The following is a 19,654-nucleotide window of genomic DNA, read 5'->3' as shown; positions in this document are numbered from 1 at the left end:
ACTCTCTTTCTCTGTCTCATTCTCTCCCTCTCCCCCTCTCTCTTTCTCTCTCCCTCTCCCCCTCTCTCTTTCTCTTTCCCTCTCCCCCTCTCTCTTTCTCTCTCCCTCTCCCCCTCTCTCTTTCTCTCTCCCTCTCCCCCTCTCTCTTTCTCTTTCCCTCTCCCCCTCTCTCTTTCTCTCTCCCTCTCCCCTCTCTCTTTCTCTCCCCCTCTCCCCTCTCTTTTTCTCTCCCCCTCTCCCCTCTCTCTTTCTCTCCCCCTCTCTCTTTCTCTCTCCCTCTCCCCCTCTCTCTTTCTCTCTCCCTCTCCCCCTCTCTCTTTCTCTTTCCCTCTCCCCCTCTCTCTTTCTCTCTCCCTCTCCCCCTCTTTCTTTTTGGCTGTTTTGGTTTATATGTCTAATGTTTTTTGTGACAGTTATACAGACATGCAAGTTCCTATGTGCACTGCAAAATAATGTTTATCACCCATTCATAAGGTTTCAAAGTAAAATTCCAAACAAACTTCATATAAAATATTTATTTACATATCACATATTGAATAGTGACATAACAAATTTACTTAAATTACTGTACATATTAAATAAAGAATACTGCTCTTGCTTGATACAATGTATTAAGATAACTTTTTTTCCACATTCTAAAATTGAAGTGCTTACCTCATTTGCACTTTGTCCTAAATGATGAAATTAAAAAACTGATATATATATATATATATATATATATATATATATATATATATATATATATATATATATATATATATATATAACTTCCATAATTTTTGTTCAACATACAAACTTCTTGTGGAGACTCCTAGTCAATGGCTTTTACCAATTAACATCATCTTTTAACAAAAAAATACTAAACCAATTACTTGTAGGAAAAAAATATGTTATTTATCATTTATACTTTCAACATCTTCTGAACACCATTTTATACAAAAGTACCATACCATATACAGTATAATTCATCATTATCAAAACAGGTGAGAAACACACATGGACAGACAGATCTACATTAACACCATACATATTTGCATTCCTATCTTCTTCCCTTTTTCTTTGTCGCTTCAGCACCTTTGGGATTTGTGTATTCCTCAATCAGAGCCTCCATCATCTCGCTTCTCATGGGGGCATAACGGGAGTACTCCATCGCAAACTCACCCTTTCCCTGAGTCGCTGATCTAAGTTCTGACGCATAGCCAAACATGTCATTTAGGGGGACCTGCAGAAAGGTGAAATAAATTATGCAAGGATCCTTTATTTAAGCTTTCCGTAGAGTATATCAATTTAAGCAACATTATAAAGTCTCCCTAGACACTTATTGATGCATAACTCAGCATTTACACCTATCATTTCCATCCAGTGTACCAGAAAAAATACTTAGACAAGAATGTACACACCCAAGAATATAATAAGTATGGATGGAAACAACTACAAATCAACACACTGACCTCTGTGTAAAGAGTGAACCATCCTTCATTTGCATCTGTCCCAGTGATGATTCCGTTGCGTTTGTTCATCTGGGAAATAACAGATCCTTGGAATTCTTCCGGAGCTGTGATTTCTACGGACATGATGGGCTCCAGGAGAATCCACATGCCATCCTCATAGGCTGTGATATACAAGTTTCACTGTGTTAGAGGCAGGAGAGAGGATAGGGGGGTACGGAAGGTAAGTGTGAGAGTGAGGGAGAAGAAAAGGGTGAAACAGCATGAGAGAAAGCGAGAGTGATAAGGAGAAGAGGAAAGATGAAAATATCCTGAACAATTACAAAGATTATGTCACATGAAAAATCCTTAAAAACAATCCTGCTTCAATTATCAAAAGTAATTACTGTCTAATATAAATTAACTCCTACCCTGTCTCATAGCTCCTTGTGCAGCAAGAATAAAGGAAATCTCGTTGGAGTCCACTATGTGATGTGCACCATCCTTCAGGCGGAATTTTATACCTGATATTTTGTGCCCAGACAACATACCTATAGAATTATAAGATTATAGAATTATTAGATTATATTAACAAGAGTGTTTTAAGAATTTACTCTCATTTCTCATTCATTCATTCACTCTCACTCTCACTCTCACTCTCACTCTCACTCTCACTCTCTCACACACGCACGCACGCACGCACGCACGCACGCACGCACATACACACACAGATATATATATTATATTACTTCCAATATCTTTCTTAAATAACATCATCCAAAAAAGATTGCCAATAAAGAATTTTTTTTTTTAATCTTACCTTTCTCACAAAAGGCATTGTATCCTTTTTCAATAGCTGGGATAAACTGCTTGGGAATATTTGTTCCCATTGTCTCATCTGCAAACAAGTTTTTGGTATTTTCCTCTGCAGGCTGGAAAATGGGAATACACAAAAGTTAGCAATTTTTTTTACATGCAAGACATGTACTGTTTACAAAGACACATACACAAGCACTCATGTATGTGTGAATGTACCCAAACCCACATGCAAATGAATGACTAAAAATAATTAACCAAGCCTATAAGAAATACTAAATTCTTTTGTAATGCTATAACACTTAGATGATCAAAATCTCACCTCAATGATGCCAGTAACACGACCATACTGGCCTGAGCCTCCAGACTGCTTCTTGTGAAGGTAGTCAAATTCCACTGGAGCTGAGATGGTTTCCCGAAATGCAACCTTGGGTTTCCCCATCACTACCTCACACCCATATTCTCGTTCCATCCTCTGGAGTACCATTAAAAATGAGCAGTTAATATTAAGTAGACGCTGAAGTAGAGGTAAAAAGAGGAGGAGGAGGAGGAAGATGAAGGGGAAAAGGTAAAAAACAAAAAGGTGGAGGAGGAGGTGTAAGACGAACAGGAGAAGGTGGAGGTGAAAGATGAATAGGAAGTGAAAGACAAACAGGAGGAGGAGGAAGAGGTGAAAGATGAACAGGAAAAGGAGGAGGACAATGACAAGTAGGAGGAGGACAATGACTACATAGAGGAGGAGAAGAAGGATGAAGAGGTGAAAAATAAAAAGAGAGTTGAATAGGAAAAGGCAAAAAGCTGAAGGAAAACAAGAAGGAGGATAAGCTGGAGGAAGATGAGAAGGAGGAGGAGCTGGAATAAGAGGAGAAGGAGGAGGATGAGCTGGAGTAAGATGAGAAGCAGGACAAGGAGCTGGAGTAAGAGGAAGAAGAGGAGGAGGAGGAACTGGAGTAAGACGAGAAGGAGGAGGAGGAGCTGGAGGAAGACAAGAAGCAGGAGGAGGAGGAAGAGAGGGCATAGGAGAAGGCAGAGGAGGAGGAAGACATGCAGAAAGAAGAGGGCAAGAAGAAAGAGGAGGAGGAGGGATGAGAAGTAGAATAATTAAATGACATGTACCATATATCACATAAAAAATAAAATAAAAATAATAATAATTAACAACCACCATACCTGAGCATAAATCTCCAGGTGGAGCTCTCCCATACCAGACGCAATGGTTTCCTTGTTCTCATTGTCCCACTGTACCCTATACGTTGGGTCTTCTTTGGTAAACCTATTGACTGCTTTGCTGAAATTGTCTGAGTCTTTTGAGTTCTTGGGTTTGATGGCCATTGATATTACAGGGTCAGGTACATACATGGATTCCTATTGGGGGAATAGACATGGCTGGATTAGACCAGGTATTGTATCTTTTCATACATACATTTTTTTTCATCAATGGTTATATAGTTTTATGAGCAATCCACATTTAATGTTATTCTTGAAATAACATCAACATCTGTACTGTTATTAATCTTATTTTACAAAGAGGATTCCTCCTTCAATCCAGTTTCTTAATTAGAGACAAATATGCATATACAAAATGTTTTGTATTCACAACATAACCAAAATTAATTTTTCAAAAACCATCAGTAACCTTATATACCCACCATAGATAGATTCAATTTTAGATCAGTTGTGAAAGTATCTCCAGAAGCACAGTCAATGCCAAACAGAGCACAAATGTCACCAGCGTAGACAACATCAACATCTTCCATGTTATTGCTGTGCATCTGGACTAACCGGGACACTTTCACCTGGAAATCAAACAAAGTTTGTAATTGATCAATAAAATGACACTATATGCCTGCCACATATTGAAGTAAAAAACTCAATGATCTTCCACTCTTCTTATTGTTCTTCCACTCTTCTTATTGTTTACAGACTTATTTAACAAATTTTGGCAGTTTATAATTTCTAAACAAACAAAATAGTTACTTCACTCTCATGTACTACTGACTGGTATTTTAAGTTATTCTATTTTGGCTTTTGGCCTGCTAAAGAACCAACTACAAGTGATCCTATAAGTTTAATGTTCTAAAGCCTTCTGAAAAGTCCTCTACGTGAACTTTGCATCCCTTCCTGACTGAGGAAAAGAAAGGGGTAAGGACACAGAATAAGGTAAACAGAAAAATGACAGCAAAAAAAATAATTTAGCTAGCTGGTGAAAAAAAAGGAACTATTCAATGAAGCACATATAGTTTTAAAACCATTCTAACATCTTTACATGTTAAATACTCACTTTTTTACCAGTACGAGCATTAAAGATCAGCTCTCCCTTCTTTAGACAACCCTGGTAGACACGAATATATGTCAGCTGCCCAAACTTCCCAGCCTCCAATTTAAAGGCCAAGCCAACAAAGGGATGGCTGGCTGTTCTTTCTGGATGCAGTTGAATGCGGTCTTCCTCCCTGCCAAGTGGGGATGATATTTTGCATTACTGTAGCTTATAACAATGGGGGGAAAACTATGAGAATATTAGTCAATATAGGTCAGTTCTTTACAATGGAACAGCTACCAATGCTAATCCATTTCAGATATATCTAATAAAATTAGTAAGATATTTCAAAGCTCTTTCAAAAGATAATAATCCTGAAGACACTAACCCTTTGTTGTTTTCCTGAAGAGCAAAATTCTTGACTTCTCCTGGATGTGGTAAGTAGGTCAAAACTGCATCCAACAGTGGCTGCACCCCTTTGTTCTTTAGTGCAGTGCCCACAAACACTGGGGTAAAGGTACGCTGCAAACAAGCCCGTCGGATGCCAGCCCGAAGCTCAGCTTCTGAAGGCATTTTCTCTTCTGTGGTGAAGAGGAAAATTATAATTGTAATGCTATAGTAACATTGCTTCAGCTTGATTTCTGCTAATGCTAAACCTAAAATAGTTGCTGATTTGAGGATGCTACAAATATATTTTGCTTTTTTCTTTCTTTTTATCATCCTGTATATAACTAAAGCAGTACTATTTACATGTGTCAACATATTACAGGCTTAAAAGACATAAATCAAACAGTTTTTTGTTAAGACAATAATACAAAGACTAAGACTAACATAGATTTAACAGAAACAGTAAAACCATTCATTTTCCTATGAATATCCCTCTTCCATTAAATCTTTACTATAAAAATCAAACCTTGCTTTGGCCCTTCAAAATTTCTTAATAATATCATGACTCACTATCTATTTAGTTTCTGAAAAGTTTCTGCCATATCAACATCTGAAGTCATTAGTGGCATATTCAAAATATAGCAATAGGGTGAGGCTTGGGTTTCTGATAATGTATTGTGGCAAAAAGGGTAAAAATGAGTTCACAATTAAGACAATATGTTATGTATGGGAGTAAAAATGATAAAGAGGGAAGAGCAAATGGAGTATGAAGGCCATTAATAACAGACACAAAGCCAGCATTTCAATCTTTCAGCATATCTCTCACAATTTTGGATGTGGTCAGAATGGGATGAAGAAGAGATAGAAAAGGAAAAGCAGAGAAGAAAAGACCATCAAAGACCTCAAAATTATTTGAGGCAAGGGCAGAGGTAAGGGTGATCCCTTACACTGGGCCTCAGTCTCCATTTCCTAGGCCCCCCTATGACAACTAGCAAGGGGAAATTTAAATTGTGAAATTGCAGTTTACCTAAATATTTTCTTACTCACCCAAGAACAGCTCGCCAATAGCATCATCCGCATTGGAAACATGTTCAATAAGCTCCATGTAACGGTCATCGGCTTCAGCTCTCATGTCTTTGGGGATCTCATCTTCTCGGATAATTTCACTGATGAGAAAAAAAATGTTTATTCTACTGCAGTTGGGTGGGTTGGTGAAGGAGGGAGAAGAAATAAGTGAGCAAGAGTGAGAGTGAGAGTGAGAGTGAGAGTGAGAGTGAGAGTGAGAGTGAGAGTGAGAGTGAGAGAGAGGGAGAGAGAGAGAGTGAGAGTGAGAGTGAGAGTGAGAGAGAGAGAGAGAGAGAGAGAGAGAGAGAGAGAGAGTGAGAGTGAGAGTGAGAGTGAGAGTGAGTGAGTGAGTGAGTGAGTGAGTGAGTGAGTGAGTGAGTGAGTGAGTGAGTGAGTGAGTGAGTGAGTGAGTGAGTGAGTGAGTGAGTGAGTGAGAGTGTGAGTGTGAGTGTGTGTAAATGTCTGCATGCTTATGAGCTTGTGCAGGCATAGTCTCCAGAAAAAAAATCTCAGTTTCAAATATCTTTCACAGACCAAACACTTCTGTTAGACAAACTACAAAGCAAAGAGATAACAGCAACCATTTTCTCATACTAATGTTTATCATTACTACTTACCCATTATTGCCTTCAAAATAGAGAGCTTTCTGGCTCACTATGTCAATAATCCCTTTTGTGTTGCCCTCGAGGCCTATTGGAAGCTGCATGAAGGCTGCATTGTGATTCAGTTTCGACCTGTAAAAGGAATATACAAGGAATAATGAATGATTGCAGAAGTAATTAAAGTACATTCAGTGCTGAACTGCTGTAACACAAGTTTTGTTATCCTATATTTTTTAAAATCAAAATGCTGAAGAAATAACAATCACAATACATTATTAAACCACATCATTTAAACACCTTGTTGCTTTAGGGGTATTAATTATGCAACTTATCATTCCCTAAAACTTTTTGATATGCGCTTATTCAAAACTATTATTTGGTGAATTTGTCATTTCTGTGCTAGATCCAAGCCACTGAATATCAGCCCAAGAAACATTGATGCTCATTTTTCAATATTACTCTCTCTTCCTCTAACCTCCATCATTTGGAGAATTTGTCATTTTGCACTAGATAGGTGATGCATATTCTAAAATGAAAAAAATTGATTGAAAAAAAAAATAAAATAAAATAACTTCTTGTAAAATGCTTCTTAGTTCAAAGTACATATTACTCATTAACACAAACATTACAAATTATTATGAAACTGTCTTACCTCATCTGGTTTAAAACTCTGTATGGATTTGCCCCCATTCGATCCAATTTGTTGATGAAGGCCAAGCAGGGCACCGAATACCTCTTCATCTGGCGATTAACAGTCAAGGTCTGAGACTGGACACCTCCCACGGAACACAGGACCAGGACTGCACCATCCAGGACACGTAAAGCGCGTTCAACCTCTACAGTGAAGTCAACGTGACCTGCAATGTATTTGTAATACATGAAATAGAATAATCCTTGTTTGCCTAAAATCATACAAAATAAGACATGATTTTGATATCTTAATCCTTTTAAAGTAATACATTTGTACTGTGTGATATAATTCTTCGCATTTAACTTGATTTGAACATTAGCTTTCAATTTCTGATGTGTGATGTTTCTGGAGTGACAGTTGAGAAGACAATGTTTCACAAGATTCTATTACATGAGTACTTAATCAGACAAGATTTAAAGTGATAATCAGGAATTTTCCTTTTCAATTTACTCATAACAATATAAAAAGCAGTACCATGCCAGGTGTCTCAGAGATCTACACGAGAGAAATAGAAAGTGACATCGTACCAGGTGTGTCAATGATGTTAATGTTATGGTTCTTCCACATGGTGAAGGTTGCAGCACTCTGGATTGTTATGCCACGCTGTCGTTCGAGCTCCATGCTGTCCATCACCGCCCCAACACCATCCTTTCCACGTACCTGGCAAATTAAATTTCACAATAGCAATATTGACTTTTCCAAGAGGTTTCTTTTTCTTATTGTACCTTGTAGATAGTGGGGAAGGGGGTCAAGAAAGGTTTGTAACTTTTTAGACTGGAATAATTATCACTAATTACATATTCAATAATGGTATTAAGGTTGTAAACTGCCACATCCATAATATAGCTAAAATATTTTTCTGCTGATAAATATCTTTTTATGTTGGTGGTTTGAAAATATTGAAATTTGGGTTTCCATATGCATTAACCTCAACAGTGGTGGAAAAAAAAAAAGTAGAAAACACACCTCGTGCATCTCATCAATCCGACCGGTATAATATAAAATGCGTTCTGTTAGTGTTGTCTTTCCAGAGTCAATGTGTGCAGATATTCCAATGTTTCTGATTCTCTCCAAGGGCACACTGTCTACAGATGTTGAGTAGTATGCAGGTATCTGAAAGAAGAGAGAAGATTCGTTATGTAATTAATGAATTTGACATTAAATTTCCATACAAATTTTACTATGACGTCATCTTGTCCTGCTCGCCCAGCTTCAAAGGAGGGTGAGATGGGCGCGATGGACAACTTGTCCAGGACAAGAAAGTGGAGGTTCTGAATGGCCAACTTCTCTAGACGAGCATGACGAGAAGTTCCGAAAGCAGCATTGTGCCTTTCTGCATGTGCATGTAGGTTTTGATAGTTAAAATGGAGGTAAACATGCTTGAAATACATTGCACAGCTAGTATGAAATGCAAATGACTCAGTATGTGGATAATATAACATGAATGCTGTAAAAGTTTAACATGTCTACAATCACCGAAACTTGCCTGAAAGACCTTAAACAAAATCAACAAAAGTGGGCTTGAACTTCATTTTATTTATTATCAGTGTACAGTTGGGTCAAGTTTTAAGCTTCATATTTTAGTGCACACAAATATAAAGAAACCTTGCCATTAAAGCATGAAGAAACTTGAGAAAATAACAGAAATAGGTGAATGATATAATAATTATGTAGTTGCGTAATCGGTCATACTTGTCAAGTTACAATCCATGTTTTGTATTATTCTGCCTTCTAATAGACCAACGAAGCGCATAATTAATTAATATCCTCAAACAGCAGTGACAAAACTCTATAAAACCATTAGGAAAAAACAATGTAGTTTGTCTCTGTTATGAAATAGACGAATAAATATATAACCCTTTAACTCACACATTCAAATACCTCTCAATAAGTATCAAACTCACTCTCTTTAGGATATTCCATGTTGACTGCAGCTTATTTAGCGTCACACTCGCCCTCGTGATGATCATTATGAAGTATTCAATCTAAGAATGTGCCCCTTCAGTCAAAAATTAGGGCAAATGAGCCCCTTCACTCCTCTCCCGGCGAGTTGTCGTTCCTGCAGACGACACGCTGCCTTTCAGCCGTTAAGTAATTGTCTGAAATTCTAAATGACGTTATATGATTTTGGCTTTGTTGAATTACTTTATTTCTAGTCTTAATTTGTTTTATTTATTATAGTTAAAAGTTTTACGTATATTATGCGTTACTTCTCATAGATACGTTTGTTCTTTTTTCGTAATTAACGAAACCTCATTAATCACAATTTGGATACATTGCTTTTCTTCGCATCTAATTTAGATAATAAGAAAATAACTCTGAAGTAATTATTAGTTCTTTTCATGATATCTGTAGCCATGATTTATTTTCCAAAGTTTAGCACGTGTGGAAGGTAAACAAACGTGAAGGAGGAGGAGGTCGTCGCCAGCTTTCATTATATTTCTTAGGGATTTAAGGTCTTTATCTTATTTCTCGCTCATCTGAGGCGCTGAAACATTATGTAAGTAATTACTTTATTATCGAAGAAAGTTATGTATATTCCTGTGAATTCTTTATAGATGGGTTATGAAAAGTTGGATTCCTGTTCGTGACAAATTTATTATAATGCTGCGTTCGGAACTCCTCGTCTTGCTCGTCTAGACCACTTGTCAAGACCAGCAGGACAACTAGGCTGCGTTCGCTGCCTAGAATGCAACCAGCTCGAAAGGAAACTTATATCATACCGGTGTCTTTTATTTTACACGCTCCATAGGTTTTGTAACTCCTTTGGTGTGTATTTAACTTACTTGCCACAGAGAAACACGAAAATACCCTTTGATAACATCAAAAATTGGTGATGAAATTACCTATCAATATCTTTCGGTTGCCTGCAATGGGTCTGGGGAAAACACGTAATGGAACTCCATTTTGCGATATGGAATGCCGTATACTAAATGGAATGAAAAGAGATCGTTTTTTGTGTGCAAACCTTCAGATACACATGCAGGCGTCCCCTCTTGAACCGTATCCAAATACCCAGAGAGGATTAACTGTAATTTCGTCGGAGATTTCAAAGTATGGCCGATAACTATGGAACTCCATTTCGCGAAATGGAATGTCGTATACGAAATGAAACATGATATTGCTTAATTTACCAAAACGGAGCCTTTTTGATGTGTTTTCCCGATATGGTTTCCGTGCATCGATAACTCCAACACTTTAAGTTGAACATATGAACACAAGTGAGACATAAAAAAGGTTATCTGTACATGTACCACGCATCATTTGGTAAATTACGCAATATTATGTTCCATTTCGTATACGACATTCCATTTCGTGAAATGGAGTTCCATATTTATCGGCCATACTTTGAAATCTCTGGCTAAATTACAGTTAATCCTCTCTGGGTATTTGGATACGGTTCAAGAGGGGACGCCTGCATGTGTATCTGAAGGTTTGCACACAAAAAACGACCTCTTTTCATTTCATTTCATATACGGCATTCCATTTTGCGACATGAAGTTCCATTACGTGTTTTGCCTACAGTGGCCTGCAACTGCCATTGTTTACATACAAAGGATATTGTGATGTCATCTTGTCCTGCTCACCCAGCTCTGAAGGAGGGCAAGAGGGAGGAAACAGACAACTTGTCCAGGACGAGAAAGTAGAGGTTCTGAATGGTTATTATGTCCTTGTCTGGACAAGCAAGTTCTGAATGCAGCATAATCATTGCTTTATCTTTTCCATGTGTGTGACTTGCGCTTTCAATGCTCTTTATGTCATCAGATTTGCTTGACAAATCTTGGTAGACCTTCTCCCCATTTGTCTGCATAATAGAGACCCCCTACACACACTTGTTTTCTTCACTTAAAAAATCAATGGGTGTTCCCCAGAAATTAAGGCTTGCATAGAATGGGTATCAATATTTTATGAATCTGTGCAATACATCATGAGTGCACGAAGGTGTGGATTGGCAGATGATGTTCAATTGAGTGTCAGAATGTGATGCAATTAAATGCAACCAGCTAGATTATCATTTTATTTCTACATTTTTTCTTGTCATTTCTGTGGCATGGTAATTTGGCCCTCTTTAAAGTCAGTGTGGATAATTGAAACAAGCAATAAGAATTGTAAGATTGGATGGGTGTGTGAAACCAAGAGAATTACTAAAACTTCTATTCTCAGAAACTTTATCTTATTGCTGTCTTGATGTTAAGTCAGACATTTACAGGATTGTAAGCAAGAAAAACTTTTGTCAGTACATTACATCCATTCTGGAAATTATTTTGCAGGAATAGATATATTGTTCTTTATAGTGTGATTACCCAGCAGTTATGTGTCTTTATTTTGCAGCAAAATTATTATACTTTTTGTTTTATGCTTCAATTTATTTATTTTTTTCTTCTTTTTTTACCAAACAAATAGTTTTTAGAGCAAACTGTTTTATTTTATTAAGCATCCTTGAAAAATGTTTAAGATAAAATTTCACAGCAGTTCTTTCAGTGTTAGAAATCTCTTGTTGTGACACAAGATTCATTTGGGTCATAATGCTGTTGCTAGAGTGATGAAGTTTCAAGAGAGTTTTGAACAAGAAACAAGAATTTTTTAAAATTTGTTCAAGATTGTAATATATATATTGGTGTAATAAATTTAATTTATTTGGCAGAATAACAAAGAACAGAATAAGAATTTATTTGTTTCTTACAGACAATGGAGGTTAAAACAAAAAATACAGCTGATGAGACAGCAGAAGAAAAGACTTCTGGAGAAGTGAAAAAGACAAGTCCCCAGAAGAGAAAAGCAGATGATACAACCACAATGGAAGTCGAAGAGGTAACTAGATTAGTTTGTGTGGAGGATCTTTTTTCTTTTTCTTTGTTCCATCTTGTTTTGTTTTTTCTTTCTTTCTTTTTTTAGTTTATTTATTCTTTTCTTTTTTTCAATACTGTGTTTGATTCAAGATTTTAATTTAAAAGTTAAAGTGAGTAGTTTTGTTCTGTTCATTGTTTTTATGCCAAGCTCATGTAGCAGCACAACCCTGCAACCTGCAGCTCAGCATAGTTACCCAGGTTGGGTCACACAGGTCCACAGCCTTGTCCTCACACCTCACCATCAGCCGTTTCTCAGTGATTCAATGCCAAGACTTGATTGGATGACAGACACCTCACGGCTTACTCATTGGACCGCAGACTCCCCTGATTCCCAGATAGCTGGCACAGTTTAAAAGTACTTAAGCAGAGATGAGCAACTCACAATCCTCCATCTGACCATGACAACAAACAGCAGCAGCACAAGGCCTGCCCAGGCCTTTGCCGACGGGGAGTCTTCCTGGCTCACCCAGTTGATCTCCATTCACCTTCAGCATCAAGCCATACCTGTGGGAACTCTCACCCACACAAACACTCCCCAAAGAGATAACAGACACCAGTCAAATGGCAGATGCAAAAACCTGCCATACTGGTGGCCCCAGAATGACATGGACATGGCATAATATTTACTTGCCTTAACTCACTTGCTGGAGGGGGAGTACCTATAGCAGCATGACCCCACAACCTGCACCTCAGCATAGTTCCAAAGGTTGGGTCACACAGGTCTGCTGCCTTGTCCTCACACCTCACCATCAGCCACTTCTCGACTCTGCTGAGACCTGATTTGATGAGGCGAACACCTCATGGTTCGCTCATTGGACAGCAGGCTCCCCTTGTTCGTGGATAGCAGGCAATGCTTAAAAGTACTTAAGCTCCAGTATCCGGCTGAGATCAGCAACTCACAATCCTCCATCTGACAATGATGACAAGCAGCAGCAGCACAAGGCCTTTGCCGACGGGAGCCTTTCCGGCTTCCCAGTTGATCTCCATTCTTTATAGTACAGCTTCTTTCAGTTCTTGCCATCACCCTTGCAGGATAGTCTTATGCTAGGAGATTGATGAATCTATTTTGGAGGCATTTTAGGATACTTTGGTTCAGTAGTGTAATGAGCATGAAGCCAAAAATAGGGCCAATTTGGATGTGCTTAAGACTAACTTGGACCAGACATCATTCATGACCCAGGACTTACAGGAGCACTTGATTGCATTATGAGAGAATCAGGGAAATCCAAGTAAATATGTTTCAGGGGGAAAAAATTCAAACCATGGGATCCCAGAAAAGCTAGCCAAGAAGGTTAGGCTGGAAAAGTCACTGGAGTGACATGTTAACTTTGAGCTTCAGATGTCCCTGACTGCACTGTGGTGGTGGGTGAGAATGGCAGCATGTCCCCCTACCCTTGACCACACAAGTCCAAAGAAGGCACAATATGATCAAAGGTCAGAGGCACCTGGGCTGAGAACGGTCATTCAGAAGCACATGGCCTGAGTTTAGTCACCAATCAGAGGCACATGGGCTGAGAAGGTCACCAGTCACATGACTTGCTGCACAGGTTCAATCATACACGCCACAGCACCCACTCAGAGACCGTAGAGGTTGCTAAAGGTTGTGATATTTGGGAGGGTAGATATTCATTATAGTTACTGTTCTGTTATAGTTTTAATAAGTTTTTTTTCTTTCTTTTTTTTTCTTTTTTCTTATGTTTTGATGTTTTTATTATTATTATTATTATTATTATTATTAAATTATTTATTATTAAATTATTTATTATTAAATTATTTATTATTAAATTATTAATTATTAAATTATTAATTATTAAATTATTAATTATTAGATTATTAATTATTAGATTATTAATTATTAAATTATTAATTATTAAATTATTAATTATTAAATTATTTATTATTAAATTATTTATTATTAAATTATTAATTATTAAATTATTAATTATTAAATTATTAATTATTAAATTATTAATTATTAAATTATTAATTATTAAATTATTAATTATTGAATTATTAATTATTAAATTATTAATTATTAAATTATTAATTATTAAATTATTAATTATTAATTATTAATTATTAAATTATTAATTATTAAATTATTGATTATTAAATTATTAATTATTAAATTACTATTAATACTATTATTACTATTATTACTATTATTACTATTATTACTACTACTACTACTACTACAACTACTACAACTACTACTACTACTACTATGAATTGTTAGTTTTTTTTATTTATTGTTTATTATTATCATTTATTATTATCATTTATTATTTTTCATTGTTTATTATCTATTATTATATATTGTTATTATTGTTTTTATTGTTGTTGTTATTATTTTTATTGTTATTATTTTTATCATTATTATTGTTGTTGTTATTATTATGTTGTTGTTACTATTATTGTTATTGTTATTATTATTATTATTATTATTATTATTATTATTATTATTATTATTATTATCATAATTGTTATTATTGTTATTATAAGTGTTATTATTGTTATCATGTGTTATTGTTGTTGTTATTATTATTATTATTGTTGTTATTATTATTATTATTGTTGTTATTATTATTATTGTTGTTATTATTATTGTTATTATTATTGCTATTATTATTATTACTATTGTTATTGTTTTTATTATTGTTATTGTTGATATTATCCTTAGTAGTCACAGCAGCAGCATTTGTAGTAGTAGTAGTAGTAGTAGTAGTAGCATTAGTAGTAGCAGTAGCAGTAGTAGTAGCATTATTAATATTTTTAGTATTAATAATAATAATGAAAATATAATTATTACTGTGTTACTGGTTATCTTTCACAATTACTTAACTTATTAAACATTTATGTCCAGAAAATGGCCACTAAGGTAGGGAATAGTAGAATTAGATTTTGTATCTCATTCCATTCTTTCAATCATTGTAGAGGAATATTTACAACTGCTTCTAAATATGCATTTCTATAGATTACTATAGATTATTGGCAGTATCAAGTTTTTCATTATATAAAAAACAAAGTATAGTAAATTAGCATTTCTTGGGTCCAAATAGAAAGGGTTTATCATATGATTATTTTTATAATTAGGTTTGTATGTCATTACTATATTATATTTTACTGTATTTTGTGCTGTTATGTTTTAGAACCCCTTGTAACTCAAACGACATTCTGTTGACAGGATGGAGAAACAAAGAAGCCCCATTTTCCCCCAGCCAAAAAGGAAAGGCTCGTCAGTGCTGAAATGAGGCGAGTCTTCATCCCTCCAAACAGGTAAGTTTTATTTTTTGCATTTTAGTAAGAATATGAACAAGACAAATAACTTCACAGAGCAGCTGTTGATGTATTTCACTTTTACATATGTATTAGATTTATGTGTAATGGTAATGGAGGTGCAGTATTGAGATATATCTGTTGCTTTCTTTAGTCATTGCAGTTATTTGTTTTTATTCATATAGTTTCTTTGTTTTTCACAATTAATTTCGCATCTTACATATATCTGTTTGGGATTTCTTAATCTCCCATCTTCACTTTCTTCTCCTTATACTCCTTCTCCTCTTTCATTTCTTTATTCCCTTCTAATGCTCCTTCTCCTCTTTCTCTTTCTCCTTCTTATGCTCCTTCTCCTCCTTCTCTTTCTCTTTCTCTTTCTCCATCTCCATCTCCTTTTTGTTTTCCTTCTTCCCCTTCTCCTTTTTCTCCTCTTTCTTTTTCTCCTTCTCCTTCTCCTTCTGTATAATTTGGTTCTCATTTCTGTTGTCATTGCTATCATTGTCATTCCCTTTATCCTGCTTTTTCTTTTTCTTTTCATAATAACCATATTTTGCCAAGAAATTAATATGAACGTTAATATGTTTATTAACCCAGTGCCTCCAATCTGGCAAAAATGCTTAACCCATCAGCGACGGGTAAAAATTTTGTCAAGTTTTCGTATGTGCCGGCTTGTAAGCACGCACTGGCAGTTTCCCCTGTTTGCGCCCGGCTCGATCGGTAGTTTGTGAGCGACATATAGCACCTAAAAGCTTTTATTTTTCTAAAATTTATAATAATATTAAAATTTTGAAGGTTTACCTTCACTTTAGGTGCCATTGCTAAAATCTTTACCATATAAATGAAGCCGCTACTAGTGGAGAAAAACAACCTCCGTTCGACGAGCCAGTAGTGCGGGAATGGGCATGGCATGATGCCCCCGGCGTTTGGTCCACAACAGCCATGGCATGTACGTACATGACACCCGGCGCCAATGGGTTAATGACCTAACTATGGTGAATGTACAGGCATATGGTGCTTGTTTTTATTCTCTACATCCACCAAGTCCTGGTTTGTGGCTTTGATACAGACATGAAAGTGCTCTTTTTCAATCTAATTCTTGTGAAAATGTCCAGCTACCACAGCAAAAAATATTTCATTCTACTCTCAGTTTGAGACGATAGTGGAATGACACTAGTACCCTGGTGAGAGATGGCCATTCTTTGCATGGTATGACATATGTGCTATTCAGAGGGAAAGGGGTAATAAAGTAATCATTTTATAGAATTTGTGTGTGCACATACTTGCTTTTGTGTTTGCTCATATTCCTTCCATAGTTGAATTGTCCAGAATTAAAGGCAAGGGAGAAGAAATATAGTACACTTCTAATTTTTTACCTGTGCACTTAACCATAAATTTAGTCCCAGCACAGTGCCCAATTGCTCTGGTTATTTCCTAGGTGCCATTGAGTTAAGAAAAGTAAAATGTTGAAAAAACATAATGGATGTAAAAAAAATATTTGTTTAGAATTACTAAGAAAGGGATACCTTTTTCTATTACAGATACACTCCACTGAAGGACAGTTGGACAAAAATATATTCACCTCTTGTGGAGCACCTGAAGCTTCAAGTCCGCTTCAACTTAAAGAATAGAAATGTTGAACTTCGCGTAAGTATCAAGGAGAGATTCTAGTGTGTATGTTTGCGTTTGTAAAAGTATCTGTATGTATGAAGGAAATGTACATGAAAATTATATCATTGACAGATAAATGTACACACTTACTAACTGTACACCTTCCAATAAACACCATTCCTACATCTAGGTCTCACAGATCATTAGATAAAAAAAATATTGAAAAATACTTGTTACACTAAAACAACTAGACCTGCAGAGGGGGATATGAAAAATAAGTAGCAAAAGGGATGTTGAATTCAGAGTAGACAGTCCCACTAATCCAGGTCTCAATGATCAGACTACAGGTTTATGGCATTATACCCAAAAGCAGAGAGAAACTTGGAAACCAGTATGCCCATACTTAGCATTGGAAGCTGTTCAGAAAGATGGGTTCCTGGCACCTAAAGGTTGCTAAAACAAAAGATAAACCAGTGAGTTAGCCAAAGTATGGCCATTTGTAAGGTCATGCAGTACTAGATCATTATCTTGAGTCACCTATGGGGTGTCTTTGCATGAAAATGCATAGCTTATGGCATTTAAGTCATGGAGAAAGTAGGTGTAACCACATAAGTGGGTAGATAACATTCTAGGGCTCAAGCCAACAACTTGACCGTCAGCTACATGTTGACACCCACCCACAACAGGTTAATATGTTACAGCTATAATACTAACATATGGTATGTACACACCTTGCTTGTTACAGCAACAATTCCAACACATTGCATATTCCTCCTTTATAATATAATTACCCTTATATTTCAGACTGGCCCAGAAACAGATGATCCAAACAGTATTCAGAAGGCAGCTGACTTTATACAGGCTTTTGTTTATGGTTTTGATGTTAATGACTGCCTGGCACTTGTACGATTAGATGACCTTTACCTCGAGACATTTGATATTAAAGATGGTAAGTGTGGAGATGTTGAGAGTACATTTTCATATTTAGATTTGTGAATTAATAGAATGATTAGGAGTTTTAAACACTTGGAATTATTGGAATTGTAAGACTATCAGCAGATAGATAGACTGTGTGTAACAATATAGCTTAATTGGGCCTCAAAGTTCTTTGTCATAAATTATGAATAAATATCACAGAAAATAATCTGTTGTCATTGAAGGTAGGTTAATGCATTCCTTTTTTTCCTCACCCTCTCTTACCATATAGTAAAACTGAGTCTGCAAGGTGACCATCTTTCAAGAGCAATTGGCAGAGTAGCAGGCAAAGGGGGCAAAACGCGCTTCACAATTGAGAATGCAACACGCACTCGTATTATTCTGGCTGACTCAAGGGTGCACATATTGGGATCTTATCAGAATATTCAGATTGCTAGGAGAGCTATCTGCAACCTTATTCTTGGTAAGTCTTTTCCTGCTGCTGTTTTTTTACTTAAAAAATTTTTTTTTTTGCATTATCCTTTTGTTTTTTGCTGCTTTTTCATCCTGATCCTCTTCCTTCAACTCTTATTAAAAAAAAAAAAAAAAAAAAAAAGTGTATTTTTTTTATAAATGTGATTACCTGCAGTGCTACAAGAATATATATATTTTTAAGGGATTACTGTTCTGATTTAATAGTGACAGTTCTTGAGGCCATATACAAGTCTCTACTTTATTTATCTAATTTGGTTGGCCTTTTCCTTCCAGGGAGTCCTCCTTCCAAAGTTTATGGCAACCTGAAAGCATTTGCGGAAAAAGCACGAGATCGGTTTTGATCGTTTTCTCCATATACCTAAATTAAGTGGATGTGTGCGTGCGTGAAGAGCATTATATTGTTTGGTTTACATGAAAATTTTATTCATGTTTTCATCTGTCCTTTTCACAGAGGAAAGCTTACACATATATTCCCATGTGGGTGTTATTGTTAAGCATTCCTATGTGATATTTCATAAGAGATACTTTATATATACTGAAAGTATTAAATGTTGAATGTTCCTAAGTAATTTTTATTACCATTGTAGTCAGGTATTGATGTAATCTATGAAAGCAAAATGTGATTGATTTGAAAGCAAGGGAAAGATACTGATTAATTAAAAGAGAAAGCTGCTGAATTTTAATTTGTTATGATTTGATTTGATTTGATAAACAGAAAAAGCAGAAGGGATTTTTACATTTATCTTTATTGTAAACAAATTTCTTCTATGAGAGGTGGGGGTGGCTAAGTGAGAGTATGAGTGTATGCATACAGATACATAGTTAAAAAGCACTGCCAGGACTTTGAGTCCTTAAAATTATCTACCACTCAAGTGTTTTACACCTAAAGGTTCCAATAGAGCAGAGCAGCCTGGAACATGCCAATGCAACTAGACACTGCAACATGGTAGTAACCAAAGTGAAGTGTCAACAAAGGTACTCACACAATCAGGTCAATTTACAAGTCGCCTTTCAAAGGTTCTTACATTGTGAATATATGAATGTCTTGATTTGGAATAAATTGTTTACTAGGGAACTCATCCTTCTTTTAAACCACACATCTCACTACAAGACAATACATCAGGTTGTACTGTTGGATAGTGGCTATTTTGCCTTTCAAGGACTATTATCCCCTCGGTAATGACAAGCCTAAAGTATACTAATAGGAAATAATTAAGCGAGTTCTTGAATTTCATTAAGGAGACCTAAAATGTAGGAAACTGTGG

At 35.9% G+C, this 19,654-nt stretch overlaps 2 protein-coding genes across 2 annotated transcripts; one reads left to right on the top strand and one right to left on the bottom strand.

Moving 5' to 3' along the window:
• Nucleotides 1-500: 500 nt before the first annotated feature.
• Nucleotides 501-9,331, bottom strand: mEFG1 (mitochondrial translation elongation factor G 1). Its single transcript, XM_027350877.2, has 15 exons — nt 9,150-9,331; nt 8,212-8,358; nt 7,773-7,905; nt 7,207-7,411; nt 6,570-6,686; nt 5,935-6,053; nt 4,889-5,081; nt 4,525-4,693; nt 3,893-4,039; nt 3,414-3,608; nt 2,566-2,718; nt 2,248-2,359; nt 1,859-1,978; nt 1,452-1,612; nt 501-1,222 (listed from the first exon to the last, which is right to left on the bottom strand). Exons 1-15 carry the CDS (start codon nt 9,213-9,215, stop codon nt 1,040-1,042), a joined length of 2,220 nt encoding a protein of 739 aa, XP_027206678.2. The 5' UTR covers nt 9,216-9,331; the 3' UTR covers nt 501-1,039.
• Nucleotides 9,332-9,605: 274 nt separating this feature from the next.
• l(1)G0004 (lethal (1) G0004) lies at nt 9,606-18,950 on the top strand. Its single transcript, XM_027350906.2, has 7 exons — nt 9,606-9,745; nt 11,932-12,057; nt 15,280-15,371; nt 16,910-17,015; nt 17,784-17,928; nt 18,187-18,378; nt 18,663-18,950. The coding sequence occupies exons 2-7, from the start codon at nt 11,935-11,937 to the stop codon at nt 18,728-18,730; spliced, it is 726 nt and encodes a 241-aa protein (XP_027206707.2). The 5' UTR covers nt 9,606-9,745; nt 11,932-11,934; the 3' UTR covers nt 18,731-18,950.
• The last annotated feature ends 704 nt before the right edge of the window (nt 18,951-19,654 follow it).

Source organism: Penaeus vannamei, chromosome 42 (genome assembly GCF_042767895.1).
Source record: "Penaeus vannamei isolate JL-2024 chromosome 42, ASM4276789v1, whole genome shotgun sequence".
Lineage (NCBI taxonomy): Eukaryota > Metazoa > Arthropoda > Malacostraca > Decapoda > Penaeidae > Penaeus > Penaeus vannamei.
The sequence above is the reverse complement of the archived record's forward strand: the minus strand, read 5'-3'. Positions and strand labels throughout refer to the sequence as shown.

Coding starts and splice junctions, on each gene's coding strand:
- mEFG1 (XM_027350877.2), bottom strand. CDS start 9,215: ATGATCATCACGAGGGCGAGTGTGACGCTAAATAAGCTGCAGTCAACA. Junction 7,906..8,211: donor GGATTGATGAGATGCACGAG/GTGTGTTTTCTA, acceptor TTAATTTGCCAG/GTACGTGGAAAGGATGGTGT. Junction 6,687..7,206: donor AGAGTTTTAAACCAGATGAG/GTAAGACAGTTT, acceptor TTCCTTTTACAG/GTCGAAACTGAATCACAATG.